Source organism: Canis lupus, chromosome 5 (assembly GCF_003254725.2).
Source record: "Canis lupus dingo isolate Sandy chromosome 5, ASM325472v2, whole genome shotgun sequence".
Classification (NCBI taxonomy): Eukaryota; Metazoa; Chordata; class Mammalia; order Carnivora; family Canidae; genus Canis; species Canis lupus.
This window is the reverse complement of record NC_064247.1, coordinates 79847256-79867181: the sequence shown is the minus strand read 5'-3', so window position 1 is coordinate 79867181 and position 19926 is coordinate 79847256. Positions and strand designations below refer to the sequence as shown.

The following is a 19926-nucleotide window of genomic DNA, read 5'->3' as shown; positions in this document are numbered from 1 at the left end:
TTGCTGTTTTAATTTGTGTTTTCCTGATGACATATGATGTGGAACATCTTTTTTTTTTTATTCTTTTTTCAGTTTTTATTTAAATTCTAGTTAGTTAACATATACAGTAAAATAGGTTTCACTTGTAGGATTTACTGATTCATTAGTTACATACAACACCCAGAGCTGATCACAACAAGTTCCCTCCTTAATGTCCATCAACCCTCAGGTTATTCTTTGTTTTTTTTTAAGATTAATTTATTTATTCATGAGAGACAGAGAGAGAGAGAGAGAGAGAGAGAGGGAAAGAGGGAGGGAGGGAGGGGCAGAGACACAGGCAGAGGGAGAAGCAGGCTCCATGCAGGGAGCTCGATGTGGGACTCAATCCTGGGACTCCAGGGTTATGCCCTGAGCCAAAGACAGACATTCAACTGCTGAGCCACCTAGGCATCCCAGCTGTTTTATTTCTTAAATTTCACATGAGTGAAATCATATGGTATTTGTCTTTCTCTGCTTTATTTTGCTTAGCATAATATACTCTGTCTCCATCTGTCTCATTACACGTGGCTAGATTTCATTCTGTTTGATGGCCGAGTAATATTCCATTATAAATATATACATGTTTGTATCTTTATACATATTTATAGTTATGTACACCCCCCCCATATCTTCTTTATCCATTAATTAGTCTATAGACATTTGGACTCTCTTTGTAGATTTCCAATAATTAGTCTATGGACATTTGGACTCTCTCCGTAGATTTGGTTATTGTTGGTAATGTTGCTATAAACATCGGGGTGCATATGCCTCTTTAAATCTGTATTTTTGTATCCTTTGGGTAAATACCTAGTAGTACAATTGCTGGGTTGTAAGGTAGTTCTATTTGTAACTTTTGGAGGAAACTCCATACTGTTCTCCAGAGTGGCTACACCAGTTGTATTCCCACCAACAGTGCAAAAGCGTTCCCCTTTCATGGAGTATCTTTTCATAGGCTTGTCACCTGTATATCTTCTTTGGTGAGATGCCTGCTCAGGTCTTTGGCTTATTTTTCACTTGGGTGGTTTCTTTTCCAATTATTGAGTTTTAAGAGTTCTTCATATATTTTGGATAACAGTTCTTTATCAGCTGTGTCTTTTGCAAGTATTTTCTTCTTTTGCAAGTCTGTGGCTTGTCTTAATTCTCTTGACCACCTGTTTTTTTTTAAACAATATTTTATTTGAATACAGCTATGCTTATATATTTACATATTGTCTGTGGCTGCTTTTATGCTACAGTGGCAGAGGTAAGTAGTTGTGACAGACATTGGATGGTCTACAAAGCCTGAAAATAAAGGGCTCTTTGGCCCTTTGTAGACAGTTTGTTGATCCCTGCTAGGGGAGATGGTAAGAAGGCAAGACCAGTTCATAAAGGGTCATTATGCTTTACTGTGAAGTTTAGATTTTATTCTTTGGAAGTAGCAAACCATTGAGTTTTGAGCCACTCTAGGTATTTTGAGCAGAAAGGGATTTAATGTGAGGAATAGGGTGTTTACTGAAGTCGTTATATGGGCTGGAGGGAAGTGTGACCTTCCTCATCCTTAGTTTCAAGGTCCCAGCTTTGCATCTGTAATCCAGATGTCAGGAAACTGCTATTGCCCCTGTAGCTGCCTCACACACAGGAAGCTGGTGTCTAAGCAGTGAAGAATGGAGTCCACCAGAGCCCCTGCTAGCCATCAGCACCACAAGAGGAACCGTCTCTGCTTTCTTTCTGCTTTCCACATCTCCTGCAAGAGCTTCTCATTGGTATAATCTGCATCACTTCCAGAACTTAGCTGCAAGGGAATCTGAGAGTCTTCTAGCCCCTGAGTGAGTGGAGAGAAAGGGAGAGACGTGGAATAGAAGACGGCAGGAATGTCTACCACAGTGGAGGTTGAGATAAGAACCAGGGACCGAAAGGATGATGGTTGTAGGAACTGGCCTTGAGCAGTGGCAGAGTGGAGAGAAGTTAAGAGAAATACCTAGAAATACCTAGGAGGTGTAATCATTGAGCAGGACTGGATGATTGGCTGATGAAATAGTGAAGGATGAGTGAGAATAGAGAGGGCTCAGCATTTTGTGATGTAATTCATGGAAATAAGAAATGCAGGAGGGGAGGAGCTTATGAGGCTGTTATTTTAAAATGGCATCCTTTGTAATAGATGGGATTGGCGTGAGCAGCCCATGTGGCTGTGGGGCAGTCACACTCTGAAAGTATATCCACAGGGAGAGGAATGAAAACCAAACTTTAAGAGATACAGGGCAAAACAAAATGTATTTGTGACATTGAATGATGGGGCCATTATAAGGGTCACCACAATGAGGGCACAGTGGTGATGTTTCTACTTTAATCAGATCTGTATCTGGATTCTGGGATTTCTCAGTTCTAGAAAATTGTAGTTGAAAGGGAAAGGACTTACAGAGACACAAATAAAAAGAGTATGGGTTTGGAGAAATCACTTTTTAGTTATGGGAGCTTCGGCAGCTTGAGTCTGTGGTGATTAAAGAGCAGAACAGAACTGATGGCAGATGCTTTGGACAGATGGGGATAGCAGGGAAAGGGGTTGCTTATGCCAGCTTGTGGCGTAGTGTGGTGTGATGAGGTTAGGGTTTTCCTTTCGGATTCTATTGGCACTCGACGCTTTATGAAAGCTCCGGGTTCTGTGGAGGTGGAGATTTGGGGTTTAGTTTGGTGACTGTCTTTACAAAGGTGCACTCAGTAGTCTTGATAGAATGACTCCTTTCAAACACTGAAACAATTGTACATGTAAGTTTAGTATTAGATGAAAATAGTTCCAGAACTGAAGTACAGAATTTATATAGCATTATGCTTCATGTATCACAGTGTTCTGAAGTTATTATGTACTCTTAACTTTTTAAAAATATAGTGAAGATACTGGTCTCAATATTCCTTGGGCTTCCCTTCCTTATTTCCCCTTGTGTATTAGTTCACTTCATTCTGGCATCTGGTTCTCTCATCCTGCCAAGATTATAGCCACAAAGGCCCACCTAACCTATCTGCAGGTTTAACCTTGCAGATTAGTTCTTTCTGGAAACATCCTGTGCCTTGGCTTCTATAATGCAGAATCCCAGTGTTCCTCTTTTTTCTGGCTTTATTGATCTTTATTATTTAAAAAATAAATCTGACCCATGCAAATATACATATGACTGTATTATTTAACAAGATGCAGAAATAAATAAGGCAGTCAGGAGAGGCATTATTAAGGAGATGACCTTTCAGCAAGGATTTGAAGATGAGGGCTGGCCATGAGGATATCTGGGAGGAAGAACATTTGGGCTAGAGGAATGGCTTCTGCCAAGGCCTTTAGAGTTGGAGGAAGGGTAGGGAAGCTAGTTGGACTGGTGTGGAGGGAGTGGTGGGAAAATAGGAGATGAGGGCAGCAATAGGTGGGGCTGGATTGTGTCCATGAACTTAAGCTTTATGCATTGCAAGATTATTTTACTGGATCCATGCTATTAATTTGAAATATGGTTTATGTGCAAATTGAACTTTATATCCTTATTTCACAATCCTCTTTTTTTAGTGCTTTTTTTCTGAAAATTGATTTGGTCTGAACGATGACAAGGAACAACCTACAACAATGTAGATGACATTCAAAAGCATTATGCTAAGTGCAAGAAGCCAGACACAAAAGGCTACATTGTGTATGAATCCATTTATACAACATTCTGGAAGAGGCAAAATTATAGGGATAGAAATCCAATCAGCAGTTTCTAGGAATCGATGGGGTGGGTGGTGGGATTAACTTTAAAAGGGCACCAGAAATGTTTGGGGGTGATAGAAATGCTCTGTGTCTTGATTGTGGTGGTTGTTACATGATTGTATACATTTGTTACAACTCGTTAGACTGTACCCTTAAAAAGGGTAAATTTTACTCTATGTAAATTATACCTTATTTGTAAAAATCATTTTAAAAAGTCTGTTGGTTTGACATTAGCATAGCTATCCTAGCTTCCTTTTGTTTGGTATTTGCTTGGCATATTTTCCTCCCACCCATTTAGTTTCAACTTTTTTGCTCCTTGTATTTTGGGTAGGGTTGCTTGCAGTGTCATTTAACTGAATTTTTATTTTTATATTTTTCATTTTCTTTAAAGATTTTTATTTATTCACAAGAGACAGACACAGAGAGAAGCAGAGACACAGGCAGAGGGATAAGCAGGTCCATGCAGGGAGCCCAATGTGGGACTCAATCCCAGAACCCCAGGATCATGCCCTGGGCTGAAGGCAGGCACTCAACCACTGAGCCACCCAGACATCCCAAGAGTCAGACACTTAGCTGACTGAGCTACCCAGGCACCCCATAGGGTTTGTTCTTTTTTTTTTTTTTTTAAGATTTTATTGATTTATTCATGAGAGACATAGAGAGAGAGGCAGAGACACAGGTAAGGGAGAAGCAGGCTCCATGCAGGGAGCCTGATGTGGGACTCGATCCCAGGATCCCAGGATCACGCCCTGAGCCAAAGGCAGACGTCCAACCGCTGAGCCACCCAGGGATCCCTTAACTAAATTTTTAAAACACCAGCATGATAGCATCTGTTTTGAAACTGCCACAGGCCATTTATGTGTCTTTGATTCTTGATATCCTAGGAGTTGTTTTCACCATCCTCTTGACTTTTCAGTTTCTGTCTGTCCTGCCTTCTTTGTTTTATTTCGTATCTATAGGCTGACTTTGCACTTTAAGCCTGTGTTTGCTGTGCCTTTTCTTGGTCTTGATGAATTGAAGTCATCTTAGACTCGCTGATTATTTGACAATGGACTGTGAAATTCTGCATCCAGCGGTGTAAAGAGAATGGGAACTTATTCACTTGCTCCCTGTCTGAAGATTTTGTTTGGCTTTACTTTTTAGCGCATCTAATGTGTTGGGTTTTTTTTTTTTTTTAATGTATTGAGTTTACTTTGTGTGGATAAATAGCGTTTGAAAGTATAGCATTTTAGTGGCAAAATGACCAAAAATTAAAAGGATGAGATTAGTGAAAACCTAGGGTGGGATGTAGTGCAAATAATTACTTTATGAAGGAGGAGGAGAAAGTTAAGACCAGATTTGTTTGTTGTTTTTGTTCTTTTTTTCAAATTTTTACCTTTAAAAAGGTTTAAAAACGTTTTATTTTAAGCCCTATTACTCAGTTTTGCTTTACGCTTAGAAAAGAATGAACTGTAGGCTATTGAGGAGTAACTTCTTCCATCTACTTCTTTTTGGAAGGGGAGAGGGTGCAGGGGGGTGGCGCCAGATTTGCAGCCAAATACCATGTTAAAGGCATCTGTGCATTATTTATCTTTCTGTCCTTAGCGGAGCCTAGAATAGTGCCTTGCTGCACGTAGCAGCAGCTCAATAAATATTTGTTGAGTTGAAAGAGTCTTATGTTCTTGGTCCTTATTTGCCAAAACTTCGGGGTGGGTCTTGCTACTAGTTTACATTCCTTGGCGCCACGACTCCTGAGAAGTGATGATTTCAGGGGCCCAGGGTGTAGGGGAGACTTTTTATCAGGACTGCCTTGTGCTTTCCAAGGCTGAGCCTAACCGCCAAGAGCATGGTGGGTTCCCACTGCCGCTCAGTCTCTCCTGTTCAGTTTTTTCTTCATGGCTGATATTCCCATATTGGGCCCTTTGCGTGGAGTTTTCTTTTCAAATCCTTGCAACTTTTAAGGTTGACATTGCAATCAGACATAAGTTGACCCATAAATATGTCTTTTTTGGGGAAAAGAATGTATAAAGTCCCTGTACCTGAATTCTCCTGGAAGAGAATGATACTTACCCATTAAGAACAGTACTACCTCACTTATATACAGTTGAAATTCCCAAGTGATTGTTGAATCTTAGAAGTGTGTCTCATAAAGGACATTGCACCACAGAAATGCAGTTGCTGTGAGATGAGCCCTGACCACACAGAGCTGTACCACACCTGCTGCATAAGACCTTCTGAAGTCAAATAGGGCAATCAGAATTTGGGCCAAGGCTTGGAAATTGACGGTTATTTGTATTGAGAGGCTGTATCAGTTTTCTATTGCTGTGTAATAAATCACCACAAAATTAGGGCTTAAAATGATCATGTTTTTTTAGCTCGCAGTTCTGTAGCAGCACAGTGTTGCCTGGTTGGCTCGTCTACTCAGAGTCCCACAAGGCCAAAATCAAGGTGTTAGCAAAGCTGCATTTAATCTGGAAAGTCTAAGGAAGGCTTTGCTTCAAAGCTCATCCTGTGGTTGGTAGACTTTAGTTAGTTGCCAGTGTAGTTACTCACTATTAACTGGGGCCTCTCTCAGGTCTGTAAGGCCACCTGCATTCCTTCTCATGTAGGGGCCCCCTTGAGCTTTGGGTCTCTCTGATTTTCTTTTTTGCTCTCTACTTCTGACACCTGCTAGAGAAAGCATAGTGCTTTTAGATTGTGCAGTTAGATCAGGCTGCTTGTATGAACTCCCATTTCTTAAGGTCACCTGTGCTGTATAACATAATCAAAGGTGTGATCTTTTGTCTAATTCACTGGTTTTAGGCATTAAGGTGGGGTATCTTTGGGAGGAGGGGTTATTTTAGAAACTCCATCTGCTGCAGAAGGTGTCTCTCTAGAGTCTCACGTCTTGTCACTCGCCTACTCTTTACCTGTTTCAAGTGTGTTTGAAAATTACAGCAAGAACAAACAAAAACCCACACCAAATAAAACTTGGTTGGATTTGGAGATTGTCTCACAATTTTAGTATATGTGTGTGGGCATGAGTCTAGTGAAATGATTTTTATGTCTAGACCCTGATATTAGAGAATGTTTTCACATGATGCTTGGAGCTGGTCTTTCGGGAAGGCGGTAGCTCTGATGCTTCTCAATTACCTCTTAGACTCTGGATTCCATCCCCGGGCATAGATTCCATTCTCTAAAGGGATGGCGGGAGATGAGGAGGTGATGAGTGACTGGACTGCAAAGAATATAGGCGGTACTAGATATTACAGGCCCAAGAGTGTTTTTGAACTCGACAGCCTGCTGCTTTTATTCATTCAGCAAAAAATTTTATATGCCTTCTTGTGGGGCCAGGCACATGCTGGGTGCTGGTTATGCAAAGAGTCCCAAAAGAGACATGGTACCTGCCCTCATGGACCTTATTGAAGATAGACATCAAACAAATAAACACACAAACAAATACATAATTGCAAGTAGAAGTGCCACAAAGGGAAAAATTAGAATGCTTTGTGAGAGAATGCAAAGGAATTTACTATAGCCTGGGAAAGGAGGCATATAGATCAGGATTTGGATTGGGCATCCAGAAAAGCGTATGCCAAGTGAATAGATCAGCAAAGGCTGTGGATTATGTCCAGGAGCACTTCAGGGAAGTACTCTGAGGACTGTCCAAGGAACATACTATACTCTTTTTGGAGCTGGATTTCTGCCTTTGTGATTTGCCGGGTCAGAACACAGAAATAACTGCCGAATGTACTACTGACCCCAGTACCTCAGGGTCCCCTATAGTCCTTGTTGGTCTGAGGCTGTAGTGCAAGGGATGCTCGAATGAGAGATGATTTCAGGAGGAAGAAGGCGGGGACGCCCTTCTGGCTTAACCTGTTCAAGGTGGGGCTCTGCCTCCCTTTCAGGGTCTGCCCATACAGCTTCCTCCTGTGCCAGGGGAAGTTGGTGGCCCACAGTGCTTACCACAGGAGCATCTTGTGCCCTCGTGCCATCTCAGGCCATGGGACATATCAGGTATCCACTGCTGCAGCAGCTGGGTAGAATGACAAGTGAATTAATACTTCCCCTGAACTTCAACTCCCTTTCATGTGTGGGAAGGTGTTTGAGCATTCTTTTCTAGTATTCTTGACCTACAACATGGGATCAGGTTAGATGAATCAAAATGTACTGTATGTTCGGTAAGCTGAGTCTTGTAGTCTCCCAAAGCTGCCGCTGTTGAGAGGATTGCTCTGCACTCCAGGTTGGGCAAACGTAAATCAGTTGTCTTTCCGAAATGTAGAATGGACTTGGCAGCAGTTTTATTTTTACCTTTCCTGTCATTTCTGAGGCTGGCAACCTAGAGGTAGGGTGTGGAATGGAGCTATAAATTACCCTTGGAATGACTAGAATGGTCCCATTTTTAACTCTTAATTGCACCTTTCCTTTTCACCTCTCTTTTTTATCCCTCCCTTATTTTTTTGTTTCCCCTGAATCCACATTTGAATGGAGAGGAAGAATTGAGGGTGTAGGTGGGAGCAGGTTTGCTTATCGATTCCTTTCTGAATGATGGAAACTGTTTCTTTTCCCATCACCAATTCCCAATCCCCCTCCCCCTTTTTTTCTTTCAGTGCTTCTATTTTAAGTGCCTGTTTTTTTGCTGGTTCTGTCTTACTGGAAAGTGGCCCAGCCTCACTCAGTTTTGTTTCCATGCTGCTATTAAAAGACAATGCCCAGTAAGAGGCCTTGGAGGAGGGGCAGGACAGCCACCCTCTTGGGTCAAGTCATCAGGCAAATATCAGTTTCCTGAATTGGAATGTGTGAAGGGTTTTAAGTATATTAGGTGATTTTAATCTCTGTGTCAGTTGTTGATTTGTTTTTGTAAATGGAGGAAAACTCACTGTTAGTTGTTATACCCTGAAACTTCTCATGTGCTGAGCTCAAATACTAAGGGGCCTGAATCTGAGGTCAGAGAATCTCCCTTTTGTATCCCGGGCCTCTTTTTACCAGGATAGAAAGTTATGCCACGCACCCAGTGTCCAGTCAGCCAGAAATTCTCGACATTGGGGAGAAGTGTGTTCCTGGCCTTTGAAGAATCCTCTCATTTATTAATACAGAGTGTTTGGAGAGTCTTGAATATCACCTCAAGTACATTCTTATCAAGATTCTTGTTTTCTGTGTTTTTTTTTCGAGCATCTTCCCACAAGTTACTTGTCTTTTAAAACTTTCTCACTTTTATTTTTTCTCATATGATGAACTGCTTTTGCAGTGTCTGAAATATACAAATTGATTTTTAAAAATTAGTAATTTTTATACAGTAAAATTCATCCTTTGCCATGTATAGTTCCGTGGGTCTTGACAAAATAGCATACAGTCCGGTAACTACTGCCATACTCAAAAGATACACACAGTTTTATCTCCCTGAAAATTTCCTTTGTGCCTCTTTGTAGGCACCCTCTCCTTCTACCTCCAGCCCCTGGTGAACACTGATCTGTTTTCTTTCTATACATTTGCCTTGCTTCTTCCTCAATTTTATAAAACTGGAATGAATAGTTTTTAGTCTTTCTGGTCAGCATAGTGCATTCGAGATGAATCTGTGTTGTTGCATGTATTAGTAGTTTGTTTGCTTTTATTTGCTGAATACTATTCCCTTGTATGGATGTACCATAGTCTGTCCATTCGTTCACTAGTTGAAAGTCTTTGGGTTGTTTACAGTTTTGGAAATTATGAACAAAGTCACTATAAACATTTGCCTACAGGTTATGGAAACATGTGTTTTCCTTTCTTTTGGGTAAAAACCTAGGAGTAGGATTGCTGATTTTTATGCTAAGTGCATATTTAACTTTATGAGAAACTGCCAAACCATTTTCATTTCTTTTCTTTTTCTAACTGTTTTCTAAAGTGGCTATACCACGTTGCAGTCCCTCCAGCAGTGTTCTAGAGTTTCAGGTGCTTTGTGTCCATCCTCCTCAGTACTCCCTGCTTTTGCTTCTTTTGTCTGTTTTTACTGTGTCCATTCTAACAGGCATGTGATAGTAGGCCATTGTGATTTTTAAAAAATATTTTATTTATTCTTGAGAGACACAGAGAGGCAGAGACTGGGAGAGGGAGAAGCAGACTCCCTATGGGGAGCCCCATGTGGGACTCCATCCCAGGACCCTGGGGTCACAACCTGAGCCAAAGGCCAACACTTAACCACTGAGCCACCCAGGTGCCCCCTGTCATTGTGACTTTAATTCATATTTCTCTACTGACTAATGAGGTTGAACCCCTTTCCTGTGCTTATTTGTCATTTCTGGATCGTCTCTGGTGAAATGTTTGTTAAAATCTTTTGATTACTTTTTATATTGATTCGTTGTTACTGAGTTTTGAGAGTTCTTTATATTTTCTGTATCTCAGTTCTTTATCAGATATCTTATTTTGCAAATATTTTCCCCCAGTCTCTGGATTGCCTTTTTGTTTTCTTGACAGTGTCTTTGGAAGAGCAAGAATTTTGAATTTTGATGAAGCTACCAACTGCTTTTAAAAATCAATTTCCACATGAAGAATATGATAGACTTTTTAATCTCAAATTCTGAGCCACTATCAAATATTGAATTCCACTTTTAATTTGGCAAAAAATTTTTTGTTCTGGCTTGTGAGCCATTGGTTTTTTGGACGTTCATTTTATTTTCACTTATGTTACCAATGCTAGGGCTAGCCTCTTTTTTAACCAAAGAAACAGAGTTTTGTTTACTGCACATGAATTATTGCATATGTGATGATGGCCAACAAAGCTGCGCTGGAGAGACAGTGCCAGGTTGTCAGCAGGCTCACTCATTGGTCAAGTGGCTCTCACATGTCAGCATTGTAGAGTGTGGTGCAGGTTTGTGTCTGAGCAAGATTACAGATCACTGCATTTCCATGAAGATGTAAACTTCTGGAGGTCAGGGACTCTTTCTGTTTTTGTTTTTTAACGTTCACTATTTTTTAAAAGGATATGATAAAGGATATGATTTAGCAGCCAGATGAAAGAGATACATAAGGTGAGGTATGGGGAAAAGGTGGAGTGCTCCTGTGCCCTCTCTAGGCATGGTACTCTACCCACATCTCCATGTGTTTACCAACCTGGAAGCGCCAGGGACCCTTTCTGTTTTGTTGCTAGCCCTGGAACAGGACGTAGTGATTAGAAAATAATCGAATGCTATTCAGTGGCTTTCGTGAAGTGTGACACAAGATGTCCCAAAGCAACCAAGCTGTCAGAGTACAGCTGAGGACTGAGGCCACCTCTGTGAATGGCAAAGCTTGAATGCTAAGGGACAGCCCAGGGCGCTGTCTGGGGGACTTCACATGCAGCAGATCTGCTTCTGGGAGTGTGGAGAGAGAATTCCAGGGCCCTGGCCTTGACTGGATTTCTTATGGAGGCCTCAGGTTCTGAGAGAGGAACTTAAGTAAAGATGATCACCCCAGCATTCTGAGAGGGGCACGCTGTAAGGAGAGCTGAATCTCTGTAACTAGATAACTTGAAGCAGTTGTGGAATTTTGCTGTTCCATCTTCTTCTCACTGCCCCAGGGGCAACATAATCCACCCATGCTCCCACCCCCACTGCCCATCCCCACCCTCAACATGGTGGCGGGATCAGGCCAAAGTTGAAGTCACTGGCAGAGCCGAAGCCAGGCTGCCTGTGGTGGAGCCCAGCTCATCTCCACCCCATCGTCTCGCTTTTGTCTTGATACTATTTTGGATTTTGGTGTGCGGTTTCAGCATTTGGGCCAACTTTTAATCACGACACAATCCCATCTTGTAAGGGTTGAGTGAGTCTTCCAAGAGGGGAAACTGGTGAAGATAAGATTTTCCTCAACTGTTGAGGCCTTCTCTTCTTTCTGAGTGTCTTATTTTAAAGGTAATTCAAGGTGAAAAAAGGTGGAAAGTCCCGATTTAGGGCAAGGGAAAATCTGGTGTGTGTGTGTGTGTGTGTGTGTGTGTGTGTGTGTGTGTTGGGGGGAGGGTGGAGGTGGCCGTGGGCTGCGGCCAGGGAGGCAGCAATTCATGCCAAGTGGTCCCAGCTGCCCCTGGTTTACAGGCTAATCCCAGCCCTGCTGCAGCCCATCATTCAGGGCAAGCTGCTATCATTAGTGGTTAAACATTTCTGAAAGTATTCTCTCTCAACTCTGCCCACATGCCCTTTCGGGGAAGGGAGGGAGGAGCCAGGAGAGTTAATGGGGCCCACCCTGTTGTCAAGTCCAGCTGCTCTTCGGAGGGATAAGGAGCCTTCGACTGGAAGTGATCATGGGCTTGTTGGGGAGTGTGTGTGTGTGTGTGTGTGTGTGTGTGTGTGTGTGTACACCAGTGTCGCCTTTTCTATGCTGCCCACACAGCCTGCTGCTTCTTGAGTGATACAGCCCTCGGCTGTGGGTTGTGTGTACCAAATCAGAGAGGCTTCTTTGTCCTTTTAAGGGTATTTTTGGCTGAAATAAACCTTTTATTAACCAATTTTATCTCTGTCAAGCTCTCGGCCCTCAACATGTACACACACATTCACTAGTGTTTGAGGACTGTCTTTCCCTTTGGAACTAATCTGGACTCATTCTGCTTTTGATGAGGAGTTGTGGTAAAATGCTCAATACTAACATTTCTTCCCATGAAGTGGGGACTTTGAAATATTTTTCTTGACTGAGGTGTGGTTGACAGCTTTTGATTTATGAAATTAGCTCAGGGAAAAATAAGATGGAAAAAGAGAGTCCAAATTAAATCTGTATTTCCATAGCTCACTTGTGCCCTCTGTATCCATTTTTAACTGCCATGCAGTCTTTAGGTATGAAGAGCTCCACAGTTTGCTAGGTTTCTTCTTTCCTTCCTACCTTCCTTCCTTTCTTATAGTTGTGGTCTAAGAAAAACTGTTTTCCTCCTTAAAAAATTGTGTTTTTTCCTTACTCGAAAGTATACAAGTTCAGGAAAGAAAACTAGAAAACTCTAGAAGAGCACAAAAGGAAAAGCTAAGGGAATTCATATTTACAAAAGTCAGATATAATCACTATTAATATTTTGGCTTATGCCCATCTTGTTGGAAAAAGTCTGTTTCTTGTGCTGGTGAAGGTAGTTGGTGGGGGCACTTCTTGTTCCCCTAGGAACCTTCGAGTTTGTTGTATTGTGGGCTTGTCCCAACACACTGGATAAGAGAGTCTCACCAGCAGAGGTGTTCTGGTCGATATGGAGCCTTCTAGCCCAGCAGGAGACCTTTTTCCATTAGGGTTCTTCATCTCACCATCGGTCATGTGCCCAGTGAAAAGAATAGCCTGGAAAGGGATTCAGTTCCAGTCCAGGCTACCCACGCCCAGTCTCCAACCAAAGAACATGGACTCTTGATCTTAGATTGTGTGGATTTGAGGCTTGCTCCACTGCTTATTTTCTTTTTTTCTTTAGATAAGGAAAAATAAAATAGGCATAGTAACAGTAAGCTCTTTCTAGGGTTACATGTTAAATGAGATAAAACAAATAAAGTGCACTGCATGCCATGGATATCTGTTACGTAGCGTTCTGGCTCAGTGCATGTTCTATACTTCTATTGTTATTGTTATTCCTTTTGATAGTATTTCTTGCTGCCCCATGTACATGGTACAGATTGTGGACCTCTGTTTCTCTGCCTAGACAGAGGTGTTGTTTTCTTTCCTGGATAATATTTAAATACTCCAACTTGAAAACTAATAGTTAATGACTAAGTAGGAGAATAATCTCCTTTGACAAAATGGCTGGACTGAGGGCAAGGAGGGTTAGACATTTCCACTGAGTGAATGAAGTCAGGCTACTAAGGACTGTGAGAATGCATACTGCCTATTGTTCTCTGAAGTTGTCAGATTCTCTGCTCCTATAGATGCCGCCATTTTCTGTGATATAGATCCCTTTGTGCTTTGTTCCTCATTTATTTGAATGGACCATCAAGTCACCTTTTCTAGATGAAACATGTCAACATATGCATTGGCTGGAGTTGTCTAGTGCCCCTTGACTTCTTTTCCCAAGGGAAATATGTTTCTAGCTATAGAGAAAATGGATTTGGATGAGTTTTGAGCTCTTTTTACCTAATGGGAGAATTAAGTCATCTGTAGCCTGTCCAGTGATTCTTGTTTATTTATTACATTTGAGCCCAATAAAAATAATGTGATGGTCACAGGATATTTTGCCAGTTATTTCAGATGTGGGGGCAATTCACTCTGGATGTGTTTACTTCAAGTGGAAAAGTTTACCCAATGTTGCCTTCTGGGCTATTACCAAGAAGGAGGCTTACCTGAGTCTTTCTGTTTAGAGCCAGCTTCTGTGGACTCAAAGACTAGAGGGGCTATTTAAAGTCTTATTTCCAATAAATAGTGAGAGAGGGAATACAGTGACTTAGATGGGACATCCCTCTTTCTTTTTCACAGTGACTTATATCTTTCTGCTTTATATTTTGAATTTCCAGGACGCACAGACATTCAGGTGGTTCAGCCAGAACAACCACAGCAGCCGGTGAGCAAAGCCCCGGTACTAGCAACCGGCACCGCCAGCCCGTTAAGAACCCAACCCACAGTGGCTTGGCCAATGGCACAGGTGAGTGACAGCACAAAATACCAGGCTGGACTAAAGCAGTGGCTTCTAGGCTCATATGGAGTCAGGACTCTGCCAGCTGCCAGAATGTAGGGTGGGCAAGAGGAGACTCCAATACTAAAATGAACTTGGATCCATCAACCTTTCCACTGGCCCATCTTCTTTTGTCTGTGGCATGTTCTGTTCAGCCAAGATCATTCTCCATATGACTGTACTCTTCTAAAATATTGCTTTGCACAAAAATAAAAAGTATTGGTTTTTAAAATTCATTTCTTGTCAGTACTGGGGGAAGGGGGCTGTCTTATTTGTATATGACACATTTTTTATTTCCTTCATTTAAGGAAATGATCAGACTAGGGAGAAAGAAGACTAAGTATTATTGCTCAGAGCTGAGTTTGAGAAGATGGCAGCACTGTTGGGTCGGTTGGGATGCTGACTAGGGGCAGAGCCAGGGTCAGGTGGCTTTGGGAGGGTGGGGAGATGGGAGGGTCTGTGGGGGGGCACGTTCCATGGTTGTTCCAGTGGGAGTATTTGTCCCATTTGAGAATACGTAGCCCTTCCATATCCAGAGACTTTTCTGCCCTTGGTTCTGCTTCTCTGTAAGTGGGAAGGGAAGGACCTCTTTCAAAACAAACCAGTTTTTGTCATGCTTTCCTTCTGTCTCGTCAGGACAGTGTTGAATGAAAAAGGAAAAAAAAAAGGTTCACTTTTCTAAACCTATTGAAGATTGTCATATCTTGAGTGGCTGGCAGCCATTTGGTAATTTGTCTTAATTTGAAGGAGTTGGGAAAGGACTTGGATGTTTGCTTCAGTAAACTGTAGATGGGGGAAATGCAGATGTTTACATCAGTACATGGGATGGAAGTAGCTCTGCAGATGCTTGTGGTAGCCGAGGTGTGGTGTGAAGATGGGAGATCTGGAGCCGCATTCATTCTTCACAGAGCATGTCCATGGTCTTGTTACTGCCCTTTGTGAGACGAACGTACTGAGTAGAAAAAATCAAGTGAGGTTACTTTCTAGTGGCTTTCAGTTCTGGCAGCACTGTCTGAGGGTTGCAGAGCCCCCTTATAGTTACGGTGTAGTTAGACCATTAGGTACAATGGACTGCAGGGTAGAGTGGCATGTCCTTCTGGGCTCGTGTGTGGTGACTGGAACATTGTCCCTGGAGTTTGGGACCTGCCTGCAGGACTTGAGTTAGCTAGCTCACACTGAGCCTTGAGGATGAGGATGAGCTGGAGACGAGGAGTACAAGCGGCTGCCATCTGAGCGCGCCTGGTGCTCCTGTGCCAACCACCATATCCGTGCCCTGGAACGTCCAGGTGGAGCAGCCATGGGGGGCCCAGCTTCCAGGGGCGGTGAGGTGGGGGTTCTGGACTGTGTTACGAAAACCCTATACAGCTCCATGAGCACCGGTAAACATGCTCTTAGAAAAAGAGGTCACTTGTCGAGGAGGGCTAGCATTTACAAATGGGGAGAGGAACTGGTTTTTTGGAACCACTTGTTTCTAGAGGCTGTGGCCAGGCTACCAAACTACTTTGTTTTGTAGGGGCCTACGTCACTTGATGCTGGTTTCCTTCAGCCATGCCTGCTTTTCTTATAAAAACTATTGGTAAATTGACTTTATATGGTGATGGTCTTTGAGTCACTCTTACTGGATACTGGACCAGATCTGTGTTTCCCCCCGTTTATTTTTAGATACCTTCGCGTATTGTCCTTATCTCCAGGAACATTATGTTTCAGCAGACGAGGCAGGTGCCAGCCATGTCTTCAGAAAGCCAAATGTCTCTAACCCCAAACTGCATTGGGAATGTTTTATAGTGGTGTATCTGAGTGCCCAGACTGTTCCCAGAACCCATTTGTGAAGGACAATCGTTGCATTTTAGGGATTTCTGCCTGTTAAAATACCGAGGCCTTGGCCTCCGTCTCGTCTCTCTGCTCTCTGCCGTGATGACGGTTCACCTTTGCCTTCCAGCCAGCCTGGACTTTGTAGGCTCTTTCATGTCTATCCAAGGGGTACAAAAATCTTACCTTCCCTTTGCGGGGAAGCCGTACTCTTTGGCAGCGCAAGACAAGAAGGGAGTTTGAGGACGTGAGTGGGGACATCTTCATCTTTCAATACGCGGCTCTTAGAGCCGTGAGGACCAGTTCCAAAATGGTGGTGGTAGCGAGCTGTGCCTCCAGGAAATATTTCCACAGACATACAAGATTTATTTAGCAAGCCTTTTTGGCTATGCTCTGCAGTTATGCATGAAAAAGACATTTAGGGCAAAAACAGAGCCGACTTCCAGGTGGTTTTTTCATGTTGTCACAACTGTAAAGAATCCATTTTTATAAAATGAAAGTGAATGGCAGCCTGTCTGTATAAATGTAATATTACTGAGTTTTAGAAGTGGTGCAATCGAGAAGTAGGCAAACAGTATAGCACTTCATTGAGACTTGTGTGCCGTGATTTACTTTCTAACTTTTTATTGAAAACTTTATCCAAGAAAATTACATCTCTTACTCCTCTCTTAAATGTGATTTCCATGCGCATATAGTCTGGAGTCACACTGGTCATGGTCAGATTCTGACCACCACCCCCCACCCCCACACACATACGATATGTGTATAAGGCCCAATGACTCTCTGGGTCTTAAGTTTTTTCTTTAATAAAATTAGGACAGGAGTATATATCTCATAAAGTTGTTATAAGGAATAAGTTATAGAAGATACGTAGAGTGCCCGAGACCCTCAAAGTTAGCTTTTGTCTTTATGAATAATTTCATACAATCATAGTCATGTAGCATGGATGTGAGGGTTTTTTTTTATTCCATTTTTTATACACGCTTCTATGTTATCTGTGTCTTGTTTACTTTTTTTAGTGACCTCATACTGCTTCACAGTTAATATGTCAGAATTCATTTAACTATTCTTTAATTCTTTTGTATTTTCCTATTATAAAACAAAATCTTAATGCTAATGTCTTTGTACACAGCTTTGCTTCTTCTTGCATAAAAGTTTTTTTTTTTTAATTTTAAGATTTTACTTATTTATTCATGAAAGACACACAGAGAGAGGCAGAGACACAGGCAGAGGGAGAAGCAGGCTCCCTGTGGAGAGTCTGATGCAGGACTCAATCCTGGGATCATGACCTGAGCCAAAGACAGTTGCTTAACCACTGAGCCCCTCAGGTGGCCCCCTTGCATAAAGTTCTCGAATCAAAGGATATGACTTTTAAAAAATGAGATCAAATGTTTATTACCAGATTGCCTTCCAAAGGGATTGGAATCATACATTCCAAAGCAGCATAAAATTTCCGTAAGGTGGTATATGAGGTTTATTTTTTCCTAAAACTGTATAAATACTGGTTTCTTGTTTTGCTAACAGCCATTAGGTGCCACTTCATTGTTGAACCTAATTGCACGTTTTCAGCGATTTAGTTTCTCATTTGACTGTTTCTTTCTTCTTGTGTGATTTTTTTTCATAGCATTTGATTTTTTTTTTTAAGATTTGGAGATTTAGAGATTTATATATTCTAGTACAGTTGTTTTTTTTAATTGTGGCAAAATATACATAACCATTAAACCATTTGAAGTGTGTAATTTAGTTTCAATGTTGTATACCTATCACTACCACTACACACATCCAGAACTTTCTCATCTTCTCAAACTGAAACTCTACGCACTTTAAACAATAACTTCCTCCTCTCCATCCATCCTCCAGCACAGCACCAACCCTTGGTAACCTCTATTCTCCTCTCTCTCTCTTTTTTTTGGTGTTCATATTTTTTTATATGTATATTTTTTTTATTGGAGTTCTATTTTCCAACATATAGCATAACACCCAGTGCTCATCCTGCCAAGTGCCCCCCTCAGTGCCCATCACCTAGTCACCCCAACCCCCTGCCCACCTCCCCTTCCACTACCCCTTGTTTGTTTCCCAGAGTTAGGAGTTTCTCATGTTCGGTCACCCTCTCTGATTTTTCCCACTCATTTTCCCTCCTTTCCCCTATAATCCCTTTCACTTTTTTTTTTTTATATTCCCCGTATGAGTGAAACCATATAATGATTGTCTTTCTCCCTATTCTCCTGTCTCTAAGAATTTGCGTATTCTAGGTACCTCTTATAAGTGGAATAATTTGTCCTTTTGTCTCTGGCTTATTTCACTTAGCATGCTTTCAGGATCCATCCATGTTGTAGCATGTATCAGATTTCATTCCCTTGTAAGGCTGAGTAATGTTCCACTGCATGTGTATATCACATTTTATTTATCCATTCATCTGTTGGTGGACCATATGGATCACGCCCATCTTTTGGCTATTGTGAATAATATTGATTAATGCTGTTGTGAACGTGGGTGTATATCTATCTGAGTCACTGCTTTCAATTCTTTTGTCTATAAACCTAGGAGTACAGTTGGTGGGGTGTATGTCTGGTAATTCTGTGGAACTTTTTGAGGAACCCCCAAACTATTTTCCCTGGCAGCTGTACCATTTTACATTTCCTCTAGCAGTGAATGAATGTTCTGGTTTTTCCAAATCCTTGCCAACACTTGTTTTCTGTTTTTTTGTTTGTTTGTTTGTTTGTTTTTTGGTAATAGCCATCTTAATGTATACAAAGTACTTAGGTATAAATTTTATCTGTTAAATTTATGATTTTAAGTTTCCCTCCTATATTATTCTACATTTTGTCTCATTTTCTGTGGCTTTTATAGAAAAGGAGATAGAAAATTTAAAAATAATTGTGCCTGAGCATTTAAAAAAAATGTGTGTAGTTTTACTTTTTGCTTTGGTAGTGGAAAAAATTCTCTCTTGGCTGTGGCTGGAGTAAATACTTTATTCTGTTTTACCTTTTGTTTTTCATCGTGTCACAGAATAAGTTTTGTAATGGAATGTACAGTAGTATATCTAAATACATATGTAAACATAATGAAGTCTGAATCTAAATTTAATTTTTCTTTGTATTGGGGTCCTATTACTCCAGAAATACTAATTTTTTTTTTCCTCACTGATGGTTTTACTTAGTGTTTATCACTTACCATGTTCTTCCTATGCAGTGAGAATTTATTTCTGGACTCTTTACTCACTTCATTTATTTATTTCCAGTTTGGGGCCATTCCCATGTGATTTTGATTATTGACACGTGGTAGTGTGTTTTTCTAATGTCTTGAAGGGCTCCTTCTGCCCTATTACTTTTTCTCCCTGATAGTCTTTGGCAGTTTATACATTTTCAAAACTAATTTCAGTCTTTGGGTTCCTAGAAGCATGTTAGAACATAAATGGAAGTGGGGTGAGTGTACCTATTGGTCAAAGAAGGACTGAACTTTCCCATGGTGTGGCTTTGCCTGTCTCTAAGTTTTTCTTCTTGTTTTCCATCTAATTTTTCTTTTTCATTTAGTTTAGTTGTTTTTCTTTATATATAAGCCTCACCCACTCTATGCCATGCTAATTATGAAAGATTTTTCTAGTTTTGGTTCCTCTTGTGAAGAACTGAGCAGTTAATTGCCTTGGAAATCCATTGCTTTTGTCTTATTATTTTTTAAAATTAATTAATTTATTTATGATAGTCACAGAGAGAGAGAGAGAGAGAGAGAGAGGCAGAGACATAGGCAGAGGGAGAAGCAGGCTCCATGCACCGGGAGCCCGATGTGGGATTTGATCCTGGGTCTCCAGGATCACGCCCTGGGCCAAAGGCAGGCGCTAAACTGCTGCGCCACCCAGGGATCCCTGCTTTTG

At 41.4% G+C, this 19926-nt stretch overlaps 1 protein-coding gene across 5 annotated transcripts in view; it reads left to right on the top strand.

Moving 5' to 3' along the window:
• Positions 1-19926, top strand: part of WWP2 (WW domain containing E3 ubiquitin protein ligase 2) — a 145746-nt gene that overhangs the window by 76870 nt on the left and 48950 nt on the right. For all 5 annotated transcript variants that reach the window (XM_025426689.3, XM_035717040.2, XM_049110748.1 and 2 more), the window contains one exon: positions 14089-14216. In XM_025426689.3, the coding sequence (XP_025282474.1) occupies positions 14089-14216 (128 nt within the window). The remainder of the gene's footprint in view (positions 1-14088; positions 14217-19926) is intronic.